Source organism: Alligator mississippiensis, chromosome 5 (assembly GCF_030867095.1).
Source record: "Alligator mississippiensis isolate rAllMis1 chromosome 5, rAllMis1, whole genome shotgun sequence".
NCBI lineage: Eukaryota > Metazoa > Chordata > Crocodylia > Alligatoridae > Alligator > Alligator mississippiensis.
The window spans coordinates 150,825,767-150,848,065 of record NC_081828.1 but is presented as its reverse complement, the minus strand read 5'-3'; the positions used below and the strand labels follow the sequence as shown (position 1 = coordinate 150,848,065).

At 40.2% G+C, this 22,299-nt stretch overlaps 1 protein-coding gene across 1 annotated transcript in view; it reads left to right on the top strand.

Annotated features, from left to right (window-relative positions):
• KCNH8 (potassium voltage-gated channel subfamily H member 8) overlaps positions 1–22,299 on the top strand; it is a 251,936-nt gene that overhangs the window by 186,742 nt on the left and 42,895 nt on the right. Inside the window, exons 10-11 of the mRNA XM_059729358.1 lie at positions 2,555–2,804; positions 7,880–8,094. Coding sequence (XP_059585341.1) covers positions 2,555–2,804; positions 7,880–8,094 — 465 coding nt within the window. The remainder of the gene's footprint in view (positions 1–2,554; positions 2,805–7,879; positions 8,095–22,299) is intronic.

Genomic DNA, 22,299 nt, shown 5'->3' with positions numbered 1-22,299 from the left:
AGTAAAGGTAGAGCCAGCCTTAGAAGTGGGCCATGTGGGTAAATGCCCAGTGAGGTGCAATTCATGCACATGCAGCTCAGGGCTCCCTGGACATGACATCTAGCAACACTGGCAGCTGCCCAGGGAGTGCAGTGTGTGAGCCCACAGAGTTGCTTTTGACCTGGAATGGAGGAGAGGGAGGAGTTTTCCACTACAATGCCCCCCACCTGTATGCTGCCAGCCCCTTCCCTCCCTGTCCACCCATCGGCAGCACTAGGGTGACTATCACACAGAGCGGGGGAAACAAAGAGCCGGGAGCACTGAGGGCTCTCCCAGCACAAATCATCCTATGGCCCCTCTCCCTCCCTGGCACGGCTCTTCTGGGCACATCCTCATGTGCTCTCTCCCTCCCTCCTGCCAGCTGCTGAGGGGAGGGGAGGAGAAGGGGACAGTGGCTTCCCATGATGCCGCTGCCTCTGTGCCACACACATGGAGCTAACACTTTCCTGCTGCCCACAGAGCTCCACAGCCATACAGGTGCTACTGGTTTGGGGGGAGCCTAGCACAGAATGGCAGCATCCAGCTGGGTGAAGCCAGGAGCCATGGACAGTGGAGCAGTGCAGTACTGGACACTGTTTACCCGTCCCTCTGGGCACAGCTGCAGGGGCAGGAGCAGGGCCAGGTCTGTGGGGATGCAGGTCCAGACTCAGACTGCCAATGAGCAGTGTTATGGTGCGGGGCAGTGCTCTGCAGGTGGGTGCTCTGTCCTGTGGGTGCTGCCAAGCTGCCTCAGTGGCTTCGGGAGATCCTCTCCACCAGGGAGTGCAGCAGGCATGGGTGCTGGGGAAATGTGCCACGCTGCCACATGCAGCTCCAGGGCAAGGAGGGAAGTTCCCACATGAATCCAGGACCTGCAGAGGCAGGCATCCCACAAAGGAGGGAAGTGACCCCTGTGCTGAGGGTCAGGGAGGTGGAGTGTGCCAAAATATATGTTCACCCAGGGCACCATTTTCCCTAAGGCTGACTCTTATTAAAGGTCCCACAGTGCTTTTCGTAAGAACTGATATTTCCTCACTGTTGTTGACCAAAATTATCTTCCTTCCTCTCTCCCCTTCTTTGAGTTTGCAACCCAGTATGTATAGGTGACTGCATTTCACTGAGTGATGCTGCATGGACTTTTTAAAGCAGTAAGGGATCTTTTGGCCGCTGTGTAAAATGCTACCTCTCATATTTCTTTGGGTATTAATTACTTTCTGAGTATCATGAATGTAAATAGGAGAGTGTTCTGGAGATGTCTTTATTTGTTCTTTATATATTATTATACCCCAGGAAAAATAACAACTTCTGGCAGCTAGGTTACTTATTTGGATAAGCTTATTTGGGCAAGTTTGTTTCCCATTAGATACTGCTTTATCATTATAGTACATTCCCTTAAACACAGTACTCAATGAAGATAATATAGAAATAGATGTGGATACCATAGAAATAAATGAGGCTTCTCTTTGAGGATCTTTAGGAGGTTCATTTCTGGTGTATGACACAGCAGAAAGGGTTTTTTTTTCAGTAGTGCCTAAGTGATATGGAAGCATAATGGGAGACTTTCAAGGCCCCCAAAAGCCTAGTAAATGTCCAGATCCCACTGGCTTTTCAGTGGAGAGTATATTCCCAGATGCCTGTTATGTCTTTGAAAATCTGCTCAGTACATTCATGCTTGTTGCCTGAAATCGCTTACATGCTTTCCAGAATTGCAGCCAAAATTTTCTGTGTTGACTTGATGGAAGAGGAAGAATAACAAATCTACCCATTTTAAAACTATCCCTGTATAATAGATTATCCATGAGCAGAAGCGGGTACTAATTAGTGGTAATTTTGCCCTGCTGCAACAGATCCACCTTCAGTCTAATATAAGTGAGATCAGAAGTAGTCTCAACAACTATAGTAGGAGTATGTCTTAATTAGGACCAAGGAAAAACTAGGAGATCACTCTCTTTGTATTCTTCATCTCTAAACTTTGCCTTCTGCAGGGCATGCACCTCATTCAATTTCCCTTCAAAAACCAATGGTACACTACAGAGGGCACTTTGCATATTCTAGGTGAAGATGGATGATTAAAAATCCAAAACAATTTAAATTAAATGTAAAAAAGAGGAAGATCCTTTTTCATTGTTTCATGTTTTAATAATTCACAACTTTCTGCTTCTATATGCATGATATACAAAACAGTCTATTCTGTCACTTGCAAGAATTATGAGAGGGGTTGCAATACTATAAAGAGGACTATTTTAAAAATTGCAATAAAATCATTTATTTAAATGTTGTAATGTATCCCCAAGATCTATGAGAATTTTCTTATGTAAAGAGTCAATAAGGACTAAGTTCAAACTACAAATTTTGGCTTTCTATAATATATATAGATTATATAAATAATACTATATACTGTATATTTATCTTATTGTTATACATATATATATGTATGTTTTACTTCAACAAATAAAATGTAATGAGAAAGAGAAATTCATAGCTTAAACAATTATTTTTCAGTTAACATTGGATTTTGTTTTCCCTTTTTGGCCAGCTTTTAAAAGACTTCCCAGACGAGCTACGCTCAGACATCACCATGCACTTGAACAAGGAGATTTTGCAACTGTCCCTTTTTGAGTGTGCCAGCCGTGGTTGCCTCAGGTCTCTGTCTCTGCATATCAAAACCTCCTTTTGTGCTCCTGGGGAGTACCTTCTCCGGCAGGGAGATGCCTTGCAAGCTATCTATTTTGTGTGCTCAGGTTCCATGGAAGTACTCAAAGACAGCACGGTGCTGGCAATTCTCGGTATGTGAAAGCGTAATGGACTCAAAGAAAATGAACGGTAATCTAACACAGAAGATAGTGTAAGGAAAACTGTTAACAAAGAAGAAAAATATATCCAAGGGATTATGTACACCATTACTTGATAGCTGAGTGTGTCCTAGCAGCATAGAAAAGAGATGAGCCAAAACCAGTTCTTTAGATCTGCTATAAATTTTAAGGGTGTACAGTCCTTAAAATTTTAGTTCTAAAGACCTGTTTCTCTAAGGTCCACAGCTGCTCTTGAAGCAATTCACAATTTGAAGCCTCAATAAAAACAGTTCTTCAAATGTCTGTGCCATCACATCTAATAATGCTCCATAACCAAGGCTTAGCATAAAACATCAGCAGTGTAAGAACACTGGGTACCCTAACTTCTCTATACTGAGGAGAGGTATGTAGCCATGTTAGTGTCTGTCTATACATAGGATAAAAAGTAAAACATTTGGGGGTTTTTAAAGTTTATTGTTGCTATCAGCATTCAAGTGAGTGTATCCAAATAGATGGAACAGAGAATGGGAATATTTTCTCTCTAAGATCAGATATTGTTATATGGCCAGAGACCTATCACAAGTCTCTAGCCAGGGAAATTAAACTCTCTGGCTAGAAAGAGAAATTACACATAAACTGGTATAAGTGATTGGAAACTGGTCTAAACCTGTAACAGAACAGAAGTTCAGGCCACATAGACCGGTTTCAAAATAGCTGAACCTAGTTTAAGATGGCTCTGGATGGAGGTAGTATCAGACTGAATCAGTTTAGGTAAGACAGGTCTATCAAACTTCTGTCCCAGATCCTCTCCTGACTAATCCTGTCCTGGGCTGTCTGCTCTAGCTAAGCAGGGCTGGCCCCTGCCCCTGGGCTATCACAGAGCTGAGGCAGCAAAGCCTTTTCCACAGGCCTGTGTCCTGCCTACTGAACCCATTAACTCAGTGAGGTGGTAGCGGGGAAGGTGGGGAAAAAGAGCCTCCCTGCCCCAGCCCCTGCCCCTAAGCCCTTGTCTGCAAGGATTGCCCCCTCTACTTGCCGGGCTGGGCCAGAATGAGTCACTGACATACAGGGGGAAAGAGGGGGGAGAAGTCCCCCATCCCAGGGCTGGTATCCAGAGCTGGGCATCACCCTCACTTCTCCAGGGGTTTCCCCTGCCCTGACCTGGGGTCCCTTGAGCCTTGGTCCTCCCAGCTGCAGGGGGAGGTGGTGAAGTGGATTCCTCCTCCCACCCCCCACGTGACCAGGCGGGCTGCTGAGCCCCACGCCTTGCCAGTCTCTGATCTGCAGGGTGGGAGTGAAGGAGCCCCCATCACAGTGCCAAATCAGGGTCTGCCTCCTCCCCTGCAAGCCCAGAGTGGGCCCAGCACCCCCCTTCCCCAACACCCCAGGTCCTCACTCACTGAGTGATTACCTGTGGCTGCCTGTGCTGTCTGTCTCAGGGAGCAGGCAAGGAGGGGTTAAACTGCTAGGGTCTGCTCTTCTGGTCAAAATAGCAGCAGCTGCTGCAGCAGCTGGGGCTAGACTGACAGTTTAACCCTTTCTTGCCTGCTCCCTGGGACAGACAGTGCAGGCAACCACAGGTAATCAGGAGGCAAGGAGAAAGTGATCAGGTATCTGGGGTGCCAGGGAAGGAGTGGGGGGAAGTGGACCTGATCCAGGCCACCAGGGGAGGGTTCAGACCCCAACTCGGCACCAAGACAGGGTTTGTTCTCCCCTACCCCTGTGAGTCACTAGCCAGACGATTGCATGGGCAAGGGAAGCAGCTTTGGTGCAGGGCTCCCTGCAGCTGGCCAGCTTGGGAGAAACCCCTGGAGGCATAGAGTGCCCCCCACATGGACAGACCCCAGTTCAGCATCAGGACAGGGAGCTCCTTCCCCTCCCTGTGGCAGAACAGCAGGGGTTTAGGGGTGTGTGCCAGACAGCCAACTGCAGGTGGCCCTGCTCAGCTGGGCTTGGCAATGGCCAGCAGGCTGGGAGGTATGTTCAAGTGCCCTCTGCCTTCTGGCCTGGGTCAATGCAGGCACCTGCCTACTTTTCCCAACCGAAAACTGAATGTGAGTTCACTTCATTATTGGTTCAATCTATGCAACTTAGAGAAACCTGTGAAGACTGGGTCAATTCCACCTTGGGCTTTTTCACTGTCTGTACTTAGCCTCTGTGTCTAGACTTATCTGTAATCTACAGTTACATCTCAATACCCACTGAAATCAATTTAAAAGATTTCCTGTTGACCTCAGTGGATAAGGCTCATTAGACACGTCTTGTGAAGTATGTGTAGACTTGTCTTCATCCTTCATATTCTTTAGCAGAAGTTTCCATAAGTGCACAGTAATATTTAATGTAAATTCTTAAAATGTTTGTTTTGTAGCTTTAGGAAATATCCTGGTTTTTCTGAATTCTTACAACTTGGGATAATTATTCAATACAGAAATAAAACAAACCTGTTCTTTCCACTTTCCTCTCTATTTTTGTGGGATTACATTAGACCCTTGACATTACTGATCTCCTAACTTTAGTGACTGAATTCTCCTTTTTTATTATTATGCATTTAGGCTAGTCTTTTTTAAATATGTACACGTATATAATATAGACTTTATACAGTATTGACAACAAGGCTACAACCTTTCTTCTTGTTTGTTTTATAACCCTTTATTTCAAGGCTGTTGACAGGGCATGCCACTCTGAGCTACTTGTAATTAGGAAGTTTTAATATGCCTACTATTTATTGGATCAGCTAAATCATAGCTGTAAAATATGACTTGGAGAAATAATAAGCATAAAGGTAATAAAAAGGGGAAGAGCTGCACACAGAGGAATTAAGGTTTCACTAATAGTTCCATGTTTAGGAATTTCTGAAAATGTTAACCAAAGCATCACTGCACAATGGTGACAGTGACAACAATGACAACAAAAGGATTAGAGGACCCTATTGAAAATTCATGAAAATAATTTATACAAAATATTGCAATGGGAATACAGTCTCATTATGATGAATGGGAATTTCCTGATTAACCACATTGGCAGATATATACACCAAACCTATATTGACATCATTAGAATATACTCGGTTGATGTAATATAATCCACAGATAAATTCTTTTTTTTTTTCTGAAAACAATGGATTACTCTGTGTTCTAGTTTATAAATTGTGGGGCAGTACTTTATCTTTTTTTAAATTCTAATACAGTGATCTTTGAGTCTGTTCTTTTTTCATTAACAGTACAATAATTTATTTTAATAAACACAATACAATTAATACAATATATTATAATAGGATTATTTGTTTTGGCACTTTGAGGCATACTCACAAACAGACTGTCTTCTAGTATAGAAATGTAATTTAATTCGGAAATGATGTGTGCTATTTAATTGTGCATTCTAGATTTAAGATTTAAAATATTAGCCAGAAAAGATCCATCAACAAAATGAAATCACAAGTAAGGCTGCAGTAACATAGAGATATTATCAAACAGATGTTTCCAGATAAATCCACACATGAAAATCTATTCTCCAATGAGAAAAGAGGAGAGTGCTTAGACTAGCTTACACAGTGACATCTGTTTAACTGACAGATATCAGTGTACTGTGCATACATTATTTTTATTTTTGCAATAGTTGTGTCTTCATCATACTAAGGTATTTTCTGAAAATAAATATATGGTAAGGTTGTAGGATAATTTCCCCTTCCCCAAAATGGTATTATTTAATCTTAAAGGTACAATAATAAACAGATAGCTCTGAGACACTGATATATAGAATCATCACACTAAAATAGTTCATCTACCTGAGGAATTTCTTACTGGGACATTATTTGAAGGCAACTAGGAAATTTACTGTAACTTTTCAGTTAGTGTCCTTTGCATATTTGACATTGCTTGTCCTTTCAGGAGTGTAATCATTACAAGCTAGCCTAATTATGCTATCCATCACAAAGTCAAAATACCATTTTTGTTACATTTGATTACAACATAGTACAGTGAAATCATAACAAAATATCTGACTCGGGCTGTCATATCTTCTCTCGGGATTTTCTGACCTGATTTTTATTTACTCTATGGATATTTTATTAAAATATTGTAAGGGAACCTAAAATGTATTTACAAGGTCCTTTTACATTGTCAGAGCAGTGTAAATGAAGATCAGGCCCTGCTGAGTTCCACATGTGCTTGTAACATCAGAATGTAATAACAGCCCCGTGTTAACCAAATAGGTGAAGCAGCAAGCAGAGAGTAAATCTGACCTTATTTAAACAACTTTTAATTTTGTATTATTCTTCCTTATGCCTCCTCCCCACTTTTTTCAAATTCAAGCTTTTTACTGTTGTATACACTTTAAATTACTGCCCCCACCTACAATTTAAACTAAAAAATCTGCCTTTATTATTTGTATGTGCATATATTTGAGCATTTCACCATAACATTTCCATCCTCTCAGAATCAGTCATACCATGTAATATGTGCATTCAATGACAAATATGCCAAGCCTTGAAGTCATATAATAACTTAAGAATTACTTTCCCTTATAACACTTTACTTGTAACATACACAATGACACCACACGTTCCAAGTGGTTGGCTACACAAAATCTAAGAAAAAAAAATTCACATGACTCTCCCCTTTAAGTGAAGTGTCCTGCCTTATATACATCTTTTATACTATAAATACTTCTGTTAACTTTCTACCTTTTCTGACCCAGAAAGCCGGGAATAAGATGTCCATTTTTTTTACAGACATAAAAGTGCACCTGCCATTGACTGTTAGTGCAAAAAGCTAATATTTATACATTTAATTATCTGATAGCTCCTTAAATCAGGTAGTTGCACATCTGGCAATTAGCATTTGTACCTGCAACTAATTGTGGGTGCAGTTAATTGTCAATACAACATTGCACCTGCGAAAATTGAGAAAGCTTTTAAGTACCAGATCTTTAAAATGTTGGTAAACAAATTATGCCATAATAGCCGCAGGTCTGAAGGTTTAGCAATTAAGTCAAACAGATTTGTTCTGTTATGTTCCAGCAGAAGAGTCAAATATTTATGCTTTTGAGATAACTTGCCTATTCTCTTTTAGGTAAAGGAGATTTAATTGGAGCAAACCTTTCAATTAAGGACCAAGTCATTAAAACAAATGCAGATGTTAAAGCTCTAACCTACTGTGACCTCCAATGCATTATCCTTAAAGGACTCTTCGAAGTGCTTGACTTTTATCCAGAATATGCCCCCAAATTTGTAGAAGGTATTCAGCATGATCTCACATACAATCTGCGAGAAGGCCATGAAAGTGATGTAAGTGTGTTTAAAGATACCTACAGGTTCCTTTAAGTTTAAATATTGTTCATGTACTATTGGTGTTTCACCCTATTTTAGCACAGTGATGTAAGGCTATATTCTGCATTTTAAAATTACTGTATTTTAAGTTTGACACAATAATTCATATATTAATGATTTCTTGGCTACTCCTGACATGATATCCATGTCTAACTGTTCCATCAGAATATATTTATGAATGATTCCTTTTGTGATTTTGTCCTTTTTTGCTTATATTCACACAACTTATATATCAAAAGATATATCAAACTACAATTTGCTTAGATCCTGAAATGCCAGGTTAGTGATCTTTCACTTTGTAACTTACTAAATTCTCTCCTTTACATTTAAAAATATTTGCTGCTATGATTGCTTGAAATGACCTATGTTTAAGAACAACTGTATTTAATGCATTGTAACTAAAATCTACCCTCTTGTTTGACTAAGGACCTCATAAGCATGTGACTGCAGAAAATCAGTACATTGTAAAACTTTTACTTGCAAAAGAGAAGCTCTAAATTAGATTGCTGAAGGACCTCAAGATGGATTGACTTTAATGCTTTATAGTTTTATACATAATTTCAGTTATACTGACACCATAATACTGAAAGTTAAGAGGCAAACTCACCTTTTGTGATTATTCCTCTAAGTATATGAAGACTGCTGGGTAAGAGAAGGTGTTCATCTCAGTGCAAATAACAATGATACAGTCCACTAGTGAAGGACAGTCTGTCCAGACAGAGAGCCCCTTGCCAGAGCTCCTCCTGCTCCAATCTTGCAGCCCACACCCCCCTCTGAGCTGGAGAGAACCCAGGTGTCTGGGCTCCCAGCTCCCACTCCTCACCCAAAGGTTTGTTTTTAAAGTCCTGAACCAGGTAAGAGCCCCCATCCCTTAGCACCCCTTCACATCCCTTCCCTTCCATACTCAGTAACACTCCCCTCCCGTTCCCCCCTTCCCCTGCCCACCATTGCCACTGTCCCTGGCTGCCTCAGGGGCAGGGAATGCTCCAGAGCTGTTCTCCCACCAGGGACAGCAGCAAAGGAATCAGCATACCGGTTTCTCCTCCCTACCAGTCCAAGAACAGGAACCCATCTGCCACTGCTGCTGTCCTCTGCTGAGCCCAGCTCCCAGTACAGCACAACTGGAGCAGGGCAGGAGTGGCTCTGGAACTCCCCCAGCCCCAGGCCTGCTCTTGAAGCATGGACTGCCTGTCCCAGTATGGGGGGGAATTGGGAGTGAGGGTGCAGCTAGCCCCGCAGGGCTAGTCACTGCTTTCTCACCCTCCCGTACAGCATCTTGGATCTCCCTGTGATTCTGTTCAGAAAGTCATTGTGGAACATTCTTCTATAGTGCAATTGCCTATGGGCAGCAAAGCTTCTCTTAGGGCAATTTAATGCCAGCAGAACAGTGCAAAGCTTTCCCAGTGCATGTAGGAACATTGGGTCAGTTTCGGGCTTCAGTGCTATATCTAGGTTGACTTTTCTCTATTCTTTATTGCCTAGGGGTTGCTTAGATCCTGTTTACCTTTAAAATGCATTGTGTTTCCCTATCCCCTTGACTTCTGGGAAGTTCCAGAATTCAGTAAACATTAAAATAAGCAGGTGGATAAGTTTATGTTGCCAAACTTCTGCTGAGAACACTAGGAAAGGCTTAGCAAAGTTTAGCCAACAGGTCTGTTGAGAATTAGGAATGAACACTGGATCTGGGACAGGAACTGGGTTTGCTTCCACAGTTAGGGCTGAAGTTGGGGAGTTTTTTCTTTCTTCTTTCTTGTATAAGTTCACACATTTCCCATATCAATAATACTTGATGCTATTTTTTATGATTTCACATCTACGAATTGCCATATGCAGTACATACATGTAATTTTTAATCCCCTGTAAAATTATGTGCAAATTATCCATTATGGTTTTAGGAGAGGGCGGTACATAAATTGTTCTCCCCAGCCATCATCCTGTGCTTCAGCTCAGCACACAGCTGAGGAAAGAAATTCATTTGTGATTCTTTTGGGTTCTGTGACTCCTTGATGGCACTTGGAAGGAGTTTTCAAAGCGCAGTGGTTAGAGGAATGGTGTCCCAACCTTTAAAAATTGAAATGCACAGTATTGTAGGAACATGAAGATCTCTCTTCTGTGGGGGAAAAAAGAGATTTTCTGTTTTTTATGAATCTATGCTGCTTTTTTACACAGAGATATACCATGTAATGATACTTCCAGAACTTTATAGGAAGTCTTAGTTTTGTGGGGGTTCCCCATTCTTAATTAGATACTGTTCTCTCTAGCACTTTCTCTCTGTGTGGTTTAAATTAATAAAAATTGATATTCATGCAAATTGACTATCACTGTGATGCAGTGATGCTATTAAAAATAGATTGGTAAAGCTAGTGCCAAGCAGGCTGCAAGCCAGTGAACCTCACTTCTTACCCACAATGAATGTGTCATTCAGGTAATAAACTGTTCTTTACACAAAATTCACTAAGTCTCTTAGATGACCAAATTCACTTTTCCTTGTATTTTAATCAGTATGGCTGCTTGAGAAATCAAACTTGCAAATATATGTGCACTCCTTCAGTCTCTGGCAGAAGGCCAGGTGGAATGGGACTGAAGAAAGACCTTCAGTGAGACAGTGGGCAGTGCTGCATAATTGCTATATTTCACCATAATGCACAGACAGAAGGTAATATTTGTTGCACGATTGGCCCCCTGAAAGCACTCTATAGCCATACCCTAACAGAACTGCCTGGCTGCAAATTAAAAGTCCCTGATTGCATGACAAATTAACCCTCATTATTTGAGGGTTCAGATGAAGGTGCTCCAAAGTTGAGCACCTTCATTACCTTGTGTCTGATTGGGCAGCTGGGCTGATGCAGCCCAGCCCCACTCTCAGTGCTGTCTGCACAATGGGAGAGGAGAGAAGGGTGCCTGGGCTGAGCTTTTCCTAGCCTGTGCTAGAGAGGGGCTGAGTGGGTTGGAGCCCATCCACTCCAGTGCAGGCAAGACAAAGTCCATCCTAAGCTCCCTCCCTTACCTTCTCCCCCTTCCCATTGTGCAGACAGCACTGGAGCTGGGAGGGAGGAGGCAGTCCTAGGGAAGAGAAGCTGCATGTCTGCAGCTCCTCAGCTCCAAATTGAAGCTCAATTCCCCACCCTCCCTACCCAACAGTGAACATATGTTGGGTCTGGAGGGTCACTCTAACTCATGGCACTTTGTGAAGCACCATGGGTTAGGGCAGGAAGCTGCACATCTGTCAGCACCCTCTGGGCTCTACAGCAAGCCAAAGAGGAAGTTGCTTGAAGGATAACATGTTAGGGGTACATACCAGTAATAGGGTTTTCCAACCATAAAGTAGTAACTGTAGCCATGTTGTTTTCAAAGAGTTGAGAACAATCCTAGAAGATCATTTAAAAGAAAGCTTGAGAACAAGAAATAAAAAAAAATGAAACTATTTCAGCCTGTAACAGAGATATAGAAATGAAGAAGGCTGGACATTGGGAGATAAAAGCCTCAAGGGATCCTGATAATAGCACTTGAAACAGAAATGCTCAATGGTTTGCAATGTTATCTAAGCCTATCCATATGTGTGCAAGCACACTACCTGTTTTCTGTTTCCTTTTTATGTGTTTTTGAACAAAAATCCAGAGATTTTAACTAGAAAAAAATACATTGTATCAGTGTTGTATATATTCGGCCTCTTTGCATTTTTTGTTAGATTTTTTTTTAGCTACTTGCAAGCAAAAGGGAAATTAGTGTTTTTAAGTGTATAGAATAATTTCAAGACAATTGGATCACCTCATTGCAATTGTGACATCAGACATAAATCAGCCAGTTACATGCCTCAATTAATTTATCGGGGGCTGTGAAGTCAGAGTCAAGAAATAAATTGCTAACTTACAAGTTTTTTCTGCATCTTTTATGTACCATAGAATAAAATTCCATATATAGTGGGTTATTATGCACATAAGATATCTAACTTAATAAGCCTAAGCATGCTCATATAAGAGAGGTTTTAAATTATATAATAAAATGAGTGACACTAGAAGCATTTCTGATACCATCTGACCCCTTAGATATGTACTTATTCTAGCTTTGAATATTAAATTTACAAAATCTTTTGTTTGGTGTATTTTTAAAAAGAGACTCATAACTTGTAATAGCCCTGTAATGAACTTTTACTTAGAGAAGATAAAGATATGCAAAGTACCATCATGGCACTGAGAGAAAGCATAATGGCAACTTAATCTCCCTGTTTTTACTGACTACTTCCACTCTGTCCCTGAATATACCCACAGTGTGGATGCTATATTCACCTGCTAAAAGCCAAGCATTGGCTCTGGGCTGACTGACACAAACCAGAAGGGTTGTTTTGTCTTGTGCTATTCCTCAAGCTTTAATGAAGTCCCAAAGGATGGTAAGACTCTATTTGGAAAGCAGACATTCACCATCTTTGATTCAATGTGGCACTATTAATATGTGTCACATTGCGAGGGGAAAGATGGCTTGCCTATGGACTTAGAAATCTGTCTTTGTAGACAGGATATTTAGTCAGAATTCATTTCTGACTAGGTACACTGCCTTTCCCTGAGAACATTTTTCACAAGATAGGTAGAATATACTTTTCAAAATGAAAATACTGTGGCTATGATAGAGAAGGATGATTTGAAGCTCTTAGCAGTTTCTGGTCTGTAATGAAGCATACAGACCAGAAGAGCAGTAGACTCCTTCTTTGTTAGAATCTTGTTGTGTCACTCTTTGTCAGCAGCCTAAGGAAACCAACACCTGAACAGAAACCCCCCCCAGGAATTTACATAAAAATTATGATATAAAATGTGGGTTTCAATGTTGTAGATCAGTGATGACTAGAGGAGAAATAATCCACCTCTTTCTGAGAGGCTGGCCTCTTATTTGTAGGCCCTGTTAACCTTTAAAAATTAGATTTCCAGCATTATTAAGTTCCAGTGTTTTTCTTTTTTTTTCAATAACTGCAGCCTCCTGAAGAATTACATACTTTCAGAACTGGCAGTGAAGGGTGGGTGGACATGTCCATTTTAGTATTGTCCATAACCAACTATGTTGTTCAAATTACTCCTTCTGAAAATGATCTGCCTTTAAGCACATGTTGTCACCCACTTGACCCCCTCCCCATCCTGCCAAAATAAGCACTGTGTGTATATCGGTGACCTTCCCTCCTTTCTCATATTTTGGTTTCATATCATGGGCTAGAATGATTGTCATTAAATTCATTAGTACTTTGGTTCATTTGATTTGCTGGTCATCCTGCCAGAGTGATCAAAGCTTAGGCTGACCATATGGAAATTCTAGAAATCTGGGACATTATCTGGGAAATTCAGGACACTTGCAAGTTGGCAGGGGCAGTGCCTGTCTGCCTGCCTGCAAGGTGCTCTCCATGCAGCTCTGGCTCCCCATACCCCTGTGCTTCCAGGACACCCATTATACTTCCCAATAGCAGGATGGGACCTGCTTCTGAAATCCAGGACTGTCCCAACTAAAATGGGACATATGGTCATCCTATTAAAGCTAAAGAGGTGGTATCATTTGTTTCCTGCTAGCTCTATATGGGTATAGGTGAAAGATCTGAAAAGATCTAAACCTACATTTCTTTAGTATGAAAGTGGCTATAAGCCACAGCTCTGCCATATAAAAGAGATTTCTTACACTTGGGAACGAAAGTCTCTTAGGTCTTTCCTGTAGAGTGACACTGACAAATCCAGCAAAGCACTTAAACATGCTTAAAATAAAGCACCTGAGCAGTGCTGCATAATTGCTAGATTTGGCCATAATGCTCAGTGACTTTCATAATCCCATTACCCCATCTGGATGCAAAAAAGGGTAGATTTTGCACAAGTCTCAGCTATACAAATAGCATGTAGGCATGACTCTGCTCTCCCCACTCCACCCTGGGATGTGTAAGTGCCCCCCATTATATGCACAGACATATCCAGAGAGCAGTTCTGTTTCACACCTGAGATGGAGGTAATGGGAGTGCAGCACACCCCCTCTGGAAGCTTGCATGACCAGCTGGCTGCCATTTCAACAGACTGTATAGAGCCTAGAGCTGCTCTCAGCAGCTGCAGAAAGAAGCATCCCTGAGAAGGAGATGGTCCCAGGACACCCCCATTCATTGCCACATTGCTACAGTGAGCCAGCCTAGCCAAGCTGCCATAGTCAAGCCTTGGGTCTCCCCTTCTGGTATAGTAGCTCTCTGGCCATTCCTCACTGAGTCCTTCCTCAGGAAACTCACCCTATTTCCTAGCCCCAGTGCCTGTCCACCCCCAGGGTTTCCTTTCAGTCCTGTTGTTTAGGTGCACCCTGTTCCTGGTCCCTGCCTAGTTTGAGCCTAGCATCATCTTTCTTCCTCCTCAATTCGCCTCCAGTCCCTAATCTGGCCTCTGACCTCTCCAGTGCCTAGCACTAACCTGAATTCCCTGAACCTCTCTCTTACTGATCATTTTGGGCTCCCCCCACTCACCTCTCCCATGATGCTGGGCTCAGCTGTTCCTGCCTGTCACTGTCTTTACAGCCAGCCACAACCCTAGAGGCCCCTTTTATGAGCTCCAGGTGTGATTACATTGCTAAGCAATTCAGCAGATGTACCTGGTTCAGGCAGCAAAATCCCGCTAGTCATGGTTTTTGCATCACAGTAATGTCTAGCCTACTGAGGGCCTGTGCCGGCCATGGAATGGCTAAGGCGATGTAATAGAACTGTTCCAGTGCAGAGGCAGCTGCTGCACACCTCTGGAAACTGTGTAACTTCACCAAATGTGTTCAGTGGCTAGGTAGTTTATGCAGTTACAGCATAGCCACGTAGTTCATCCGTTTACTTGAATGCATTAGAAAAAAGAAAAGTAGAATGGCAACTCGACACGTATGCAGGTAAATGGCACTTATCTGCCTACGGTTATAGGATTCTGTATTTCTACGATATTTATCGCAACAGTACTTCAATTTAAAGTATGAACCAGATTAATGCCAGGTGTAATTCAATTACAGTTAGAACACAGATAGCAAGAATGAATTAATAGATTGCTCATTTCAATTCCAGCAAGGGTCACAGGCTTCAGGAAAAAAATTGTATGTGCCCCAGGCCTAAAAGTATTTATACATGTGCTTAACTTCCAGTTTACAAGAAACCCAGTTGATTTCATTGGGATTATGTGAAAGATATTCAGGATCCAAAAATGACTGGTAATCTTTCATGTTGTACTGATGCACATACCAGTGGTTCCTGTGGTTCAGTTTGTTCTACATCATAAAATGCCTGTGTGGCCATCCCATAATGTGACCCTTCCTTTATACAGGAGAACCATACTCATACAGATACCTTGGGCATGGAACAGCTGTGGGGAGCAGGAAAGATTTGCCCAGAAAAGCAATCTCCACAGCAAGTAGGATAGATAAGAAAAGACTCTATTGGATTTGTAGGTTGGGTTAGATGATTTTTGGAAATATATGTTATTTTTAAACTAAAAGCCATAAACAATCAATCACCTGTGGCAAGAGCTTTCTTGGTGCTAGAGCATGTATTAGTATAGGTATGGTAGCAATATCTCTGATGCTTGATGCCAATGACATAACAGAGGTAACTACTGTCAAAAGAGGAGGCTGTCACATTAGAGGCATTCCTTATTCTTGGGTACTTGTTCTTATTTCAGTACAGTCATTGCAGCTGTAAGGATGCAGAAGAAAACAGATCTCCAAAAGAGGTAGAAGTCCAATATTTTATCTGAGTTGTTACTCTGAAAAAATGTCAGCGATACTGAAGCTACATTGCCTGATTAATTTTTTCCCCCTTCAGTTTATGTGCATTTAGCAGTTGTATAAAACGGATTGCCCTCATGCTGATAAGCGATCCCAAGTGACGGATGTTTTATGTCCACTGCTTTCTGTTTGCCAGACACTGAATTTGCATCTTTCCTTTACTCAGGTTGTGTATCAGGATATATTATGAGCCTATATACAGCCACTGTTTTCAACTCCTGTACTGAATAAGTAGGATTTCATTCACCCCCAGCCTAAAAATCTTAAAAATAAAATTATAATTGGGTTTGAACTGTGACTTGCGATGTTTTCTCTGGGAGTAGATTCTTTACCTACCAATGTATGTGTCCTACTTTGTAAGTAGTGCTACAGTGAAGTACTGCTCAGTGGTCCCTTTTACAAGCTGTGCATAGGTTTAATTTTCCTTTCACACTCCTGGGACTGCCTGGCTTCTTTTTTCAGATTCAATAACCCAGCTAGCGAACTATGCACCACCCACACAACCTCCCTGTGCTTCTGTGAAATGGCAAGCAGCAGGATTGCGCTGCTAGAAAATTGTATGACCATGTAGGCAAAAAAATAGAGCACAGTCTGTCTCCCATGCTTTCTACTTCACGTTTGATTTTAAACAAGTGGGAAACAGTTTGAGAATAGTTTCTCTCACGTATTTCATCACAGAATATTCTATAGAAATATCCCATCTATTCAAGACAGCTTTGCAGCAACCAAGCAGGTTTTAATGGACCCCAGCCAAAAATCTGGGGTACTAATTTTGGACAAGTGATTTTGCAACCCATATATCATTTTTCCCCTGCATATTATTACATTCAATCCCCCCTCTTGCCCTTTAGGTTCGAAACTTTCTCTATCCAGCAAATACTCACCTTGTTTGGCATGGTGAAGGCAGATCATGGTGGGAGCCATGCAGGGTTTATTTATCTTGTTTTTGGACTCTTGGCCTTCTATAGTCAAAATTTCTTGTGGGCATGATACTCTGTAGCTTTGGGAGTGTCATTGCATGGACCAACCCTGAAGGTATTAAGTTTCTAGTATTAAGTTTCTAGTATTCCATTACTTTGGTATACAAGTTCAGTAGCCTCATGAAGAATTACAAAGTTTTAAAACAACAAAACGGTCTGTTTCCATCAGACTTGGTAGGCTATAGACTATACGCTCCCTATTTCTTCCTTGATTTTCATCCTTAGAATCTTTAACCTAAAAATTTCATCCCGATGCTCTTTATCCTTGTGTTGCAGTTCCCTGTTGCCGTAAATACTTTGGGAAAAGAGTGACACATCCACATGTTTTTCCTCTTTTACTTTTTGATAAAGGATAATTCTGTCCAAGCCCCCAAGGCCTAGAATAGACTGCACAACCCAAGGTGGTGCAAGCACCTACTCTGGGCACTTTTAAGAAACATTTGGATGCTTATCTTGCTGCGATCCTTTGACCCTAGCTGACTTCCTGCCTCTTGGGCAGGGGCTGGACCCATTGATCTTAAGATCCCTTCCAGCCCTAATGTCTATGAAATCAGAAATCAACCTAGGCTGATATTCCAATAAATAAGAATTGCTTCACAGATCCTAATTGCCATTATTTAGTAGCATTTTTATTTTTAACTTCATTGTTAAGATCCTTGTATTTTAGTACATTTATATTTACTGTTTATGAATAATATACCTCCCTGGGAGGATGTCCTGTGGTAAAAAGGAAAAAAATAAATGTAGTATGTTTTTTAAAATCAATTTAATCTGAGTCCACAAATATTAATATGCATTATTCATTTGGTATGATTTTGCTATATGGCAAAGTTGAAGTGACTCTGATGCCTAAATTGTTTACTTTGAGATGTTATTTTTCACTTTCTTTCAAGATTAATGGTGGCTTTCTTGGGTTTAGAGGTTGTTTTTGATAATTACAACATGCCTGTCATGTGTTTACTATTAAATACTTATATATACACTTCAGCTTAACTCCATTTTAATTTGGGGGTTTTTTTCCTAGGTTTGTATATAAGTACATAGCCCAGCTGTGAATCCCTTTGTCATGTTAATAGTCCTATACTCCCATGAGTAACCCCACTGACAGCAATTACTATTATTTATGATGTATTGTTGCAATGGAACTATTCACATAAGTAAACGCTCACACATAACTGTGGTTTCCCAAATCCAATTGTGCGATGTGTTATTATAAGAAAGATCTAGACAAATGTAAAATATTGATTATTATTGTAGTTGTTATGTAGAGATTAATAAATAACATAGCTTACCTAGTAATTTTAGCTTTGGAATTATTTTGAACTGTATCTTTGTTCACCTCACTGTTCAGGATTACTACATTCTGCATCAGGTTTATCAGGCTTAATCAGAGGGTTACATGTAGAAAAATCCAGGCTTGTAAAGGAGCTTATCCATGTTTTAAAAATGTGGTACAAGAAGAGTATAAAACACTGAGCCACACAATTTTAGCCTGTAAAACTTGGGCATTTGTCTTGACATCCAACTATATTTCCATTTTAGTTATGTAAGGATGCTGTATAAGCCTTTTCCACCTTGTATCATTTGTTGCTGGATACTTTGAATGTACAGAGTTATAAATATTAACATACCCTTTCTGCTGTTGCAAAAAAAGACAGAACAAATAGAACTAAAGGTCATATCTGCTCTCCATTACAGTGGAACTGGTAAATTACTCTGAATTTCTCATTTACTTGGCATTTATACTGGTATATCAGAATGTGTCCCTAAATTTGGAAGAATTCTTAAAATAACAATCTTTTTAATTATGTGTTAGGTAAAACATTATTATAGAGACTAAATTTAAATAGATTTTTCATAAAATGTTATAATACACTAAATCTCAAACCTTAGAATATTTATAGAAACTCATCATTATTCCAAGATGCATATTGAAATGTGTTAAAAAAACCCTCATAATACACAAGAATCCTTGAACAAACTGAATAAAATTTAACATAGTGCATTAAATAGATAAATATTAATTCTGCTTTTCAGTTCCACTTTCATTAGGAGTTAGGTAGATAGCACTTAGGCCAATAAAGAAATTAAAGAATTCTTGAGTTAATCTTAATTTTATCTTTAATTAAAGATAAAAAATGTCATTAGCAAATGGAAGTCTTCTATGAACTCTTCCCCCCTCCCCCTCAAGAAATATTTAAAATTAATAAAATATAATGTAGACAAAACATGGCTTATTTTAGATTTTAACTGTACATAGACAGATTTATGGATTTATTAAAATATTTTCCTAAGTATATATCTAGATTATTATTGTAGTTCAAAATAAAAACATCCAAATCACCTACTACAATGCTACCAGATGAAGATCCATTTATTACCTAACATGTGGGGATCACTGATTGGATGCTTGAATTAATAACCAAAAAGACTGCACAGACTAATATTGTTTTAATGTGTAAACCAAGGATGAATGGAATACAGGTACTCCTCACTTAACGACCTACCTGTTTAACGACCGCGCGGACTTACAACCAGCTCTCCGAGCAGTCGGTATTGTACGAAACGTATTGTGGAAACGGCAGTGCGGCGTCTCAAGCCAAGGCAAGCAGTATCAAGGGGCGGCTCCTCGCTTATCGACCAATTCGCTTAACGACCTAGTCGCAGGAACGGAACTCGGTGGTTAAGTGAGGAGTGCCTGTATTAGCATGGCGGGGGAAAAAAGGATTGAAAACATGAATGGAAAGGAAACCACATTTATGATTTAGGTTCTCTCCTCCTCTTTCTTTACTGCACCCTTTCCCAAGAAGCCACATTGCAAACCAGTTCCTTAAGTAGATCACAAACACCACTTACTAACCACTGTCTTTCATCATATATTTGCTATTTAATCAGCATAGGTCATCTGCATTTTTTAGTGGGTGGTGGGAAAAACAGAGAGACAGACACCAGCTATTCCAGATTAGGCTTCCTAATGTGCTTCTTTCCTCATTGCAGAAAAATAATATTGCCCTATATTTGGTATAACTAGAATTCCACTTCGAGTGGAAATTTCCATTAGAATGTCCCCTCAGCCAGGATCCTGTAACCAAACAGGAGAGAGATTAATGGTTCTTTCCAATATTTTTTATCTGTAATAACTTGGAAGCCATTACATTATCATTATCTTCCTGAACAACATGCTGCTGGTGCAAAGGTTGTTTTGACCGTATTGACTGTCCTCCTTGCTTTTGATGGTCCTGATCTTTTTTATTTGCAGAATTTGCTACATAAATATTGTGCATTTATTAGTATTGGTTCATGACTTCAAAGCAGACTGGAATCTTTAGGTTCAAGCACAGTTTTTTCTCCTTTTTTTTATAAAAACAAATTAAAATCAACAGGCCTATACGACTTCATCCATAATTACAGTTCCTGAGTGGCTGATATTTTGGGGTTTGTTTATCTGTTTTAACCAGAAGTATTACAGTTCTGTATTTAGGAATAAACCATGTGAGTCTACCAGTGGGGTATAGCCTTTTTTTCAGACATGTGAAAAATTAACCTCACATCCTTCCTGGGTGCCACTCTGATTCTCTTCTGCCCAATCTGCTGCTGTGCCTTCTGCTCCCTCCTACTATGTGCTCCCTGCCTGATCTCCTGTTGTGCTTTCTGCTTCCTGGCCTACCTGCTGCTGTGCTACTTGTTCCCTCTTTGATCTACTGTGCACCACATGCAGAGGCTGTCCTTGCCACTTGTGGCACTCATGCCATAGGTGACCAGCAGTTTTGCAACTTTTTAGACTCAAGGAATCCCTTGTTAGGCTCGAGGCCTGCCTCAGAAAATGCCAGCACTTAGCTTTCATTCATTTTTGACTATGGAAAAATAATAGAGCTATTCTGTATTCTTCCATTGCAAGGAACTCAGAAGAGTCATAAAAGTCAGAAGGTTTCTCACACCACAGATTCCTGTTTAAGTCTCTGGTTTTATTTTGTGAATTATGTGTAGATGTTTACAGAACTAAATGCTAACTTTGTGTGGTACCCACAGCACCCTTTAAAGGATCTTGCAGCACCCCAGCATGCCATGGTATCCTGGTTGAGCATTGTTGGTTTAGACTAAAGATGAGCACAGGCAACCCCCACTTAACACTGTTTTACTTCACGCTATTTCGCTATAATGCTCATTTGAAATTGATATCTGATTTTACTTAACGCTCAGTGAGTTTCATTATAATGCTGATGGTCACCATCTTGGGTCATTAAAAACAATTGTGGTCCCCATCTTGGGTCATCAAATACTTTTGGTTTCATTTAACACTCATTTTGCATAACGCTTAGTTTTTTAGGAACCAATAAAGAGCGCTAAGCAGGGGTTGCCTGTAAATGCTCGCAATTTATAAGCACCATTGTTCTGGCATCAGAAACTGGAATTTAAGTATCACATTCCTCCAATTAGGGGAAAGAATCCTTGTGACATTTTATGTCCAAAACTAACAAGTTCCTCTGTCACTGCAAAAACTTACACAAGTCCTACAAAGTGAGGATTGTTTGTAAAAGATATTTCAGAAATAATTTAGAATAATGAATTAATGGGAGAAAATTGCTTGCTGTTTGTGGACATTTAGCTCCCAAAAGATAGAACTCATTACAGATTATTAACTCAGATCATGCTAAAGGCATCTGCTTCCAGGGAATTCATTTGTTTTCCATTCATTTATAAGCAGTGGAAAGAGGAAAGATGAAGGCTGCAAGAGTGAGTGAGAGAGCTAATGAACCAAAAAATCAAAATGCAGAACACATTGGGAGAAGAAAAACCTCTAATGGAAAAATGATTTTAAATTATTGTGTGTAGTTACTGTTACAATTATACCTAGCCTGAGAGATTCTCCAGCATGCTTTTCTGTCAATGGGCTGTAATTTCAGGAATTTATTATGTTTCATTGAAAAACTTCCTGATTAAGAAAAACTAAGAGATGAACATGTGTGAGTCTACAAGCTTTTTCAGCAATATGGTAATCCTTTGTTATATGCTCTTATTTTCCATTACCGCACAATATCTGAGGTAAAGAACATATGGCATTTTATCTAAGTTTTTATGTATTGCTCATGTTCATAAACACTTTTGTTCAGATCTAAGTATCAACCATATTTACTATTCTAGTTTATGACTCAAAATTCTTTCCTGAAACAGCCTTTTGTTCCCTAAAATGCACAACATTAACAATATATTTTAGGACTCAGTCTTCCAACAAATTCTGTGAGTTTAATATTCATATTTTGTTCCAAAAGTTCAAGCACAAGCCTACAAAAGGGAGATAGGAATCTCTGAAAGCCAGAAGTCATTGTGATCTACCCAGTGTCACACTCTTTGGCCCAGCAAATGGAAAATGATATACCGTACTATTTATCCTACTATTTCCCAAATCTAGATAATGTCTGTACCTCTA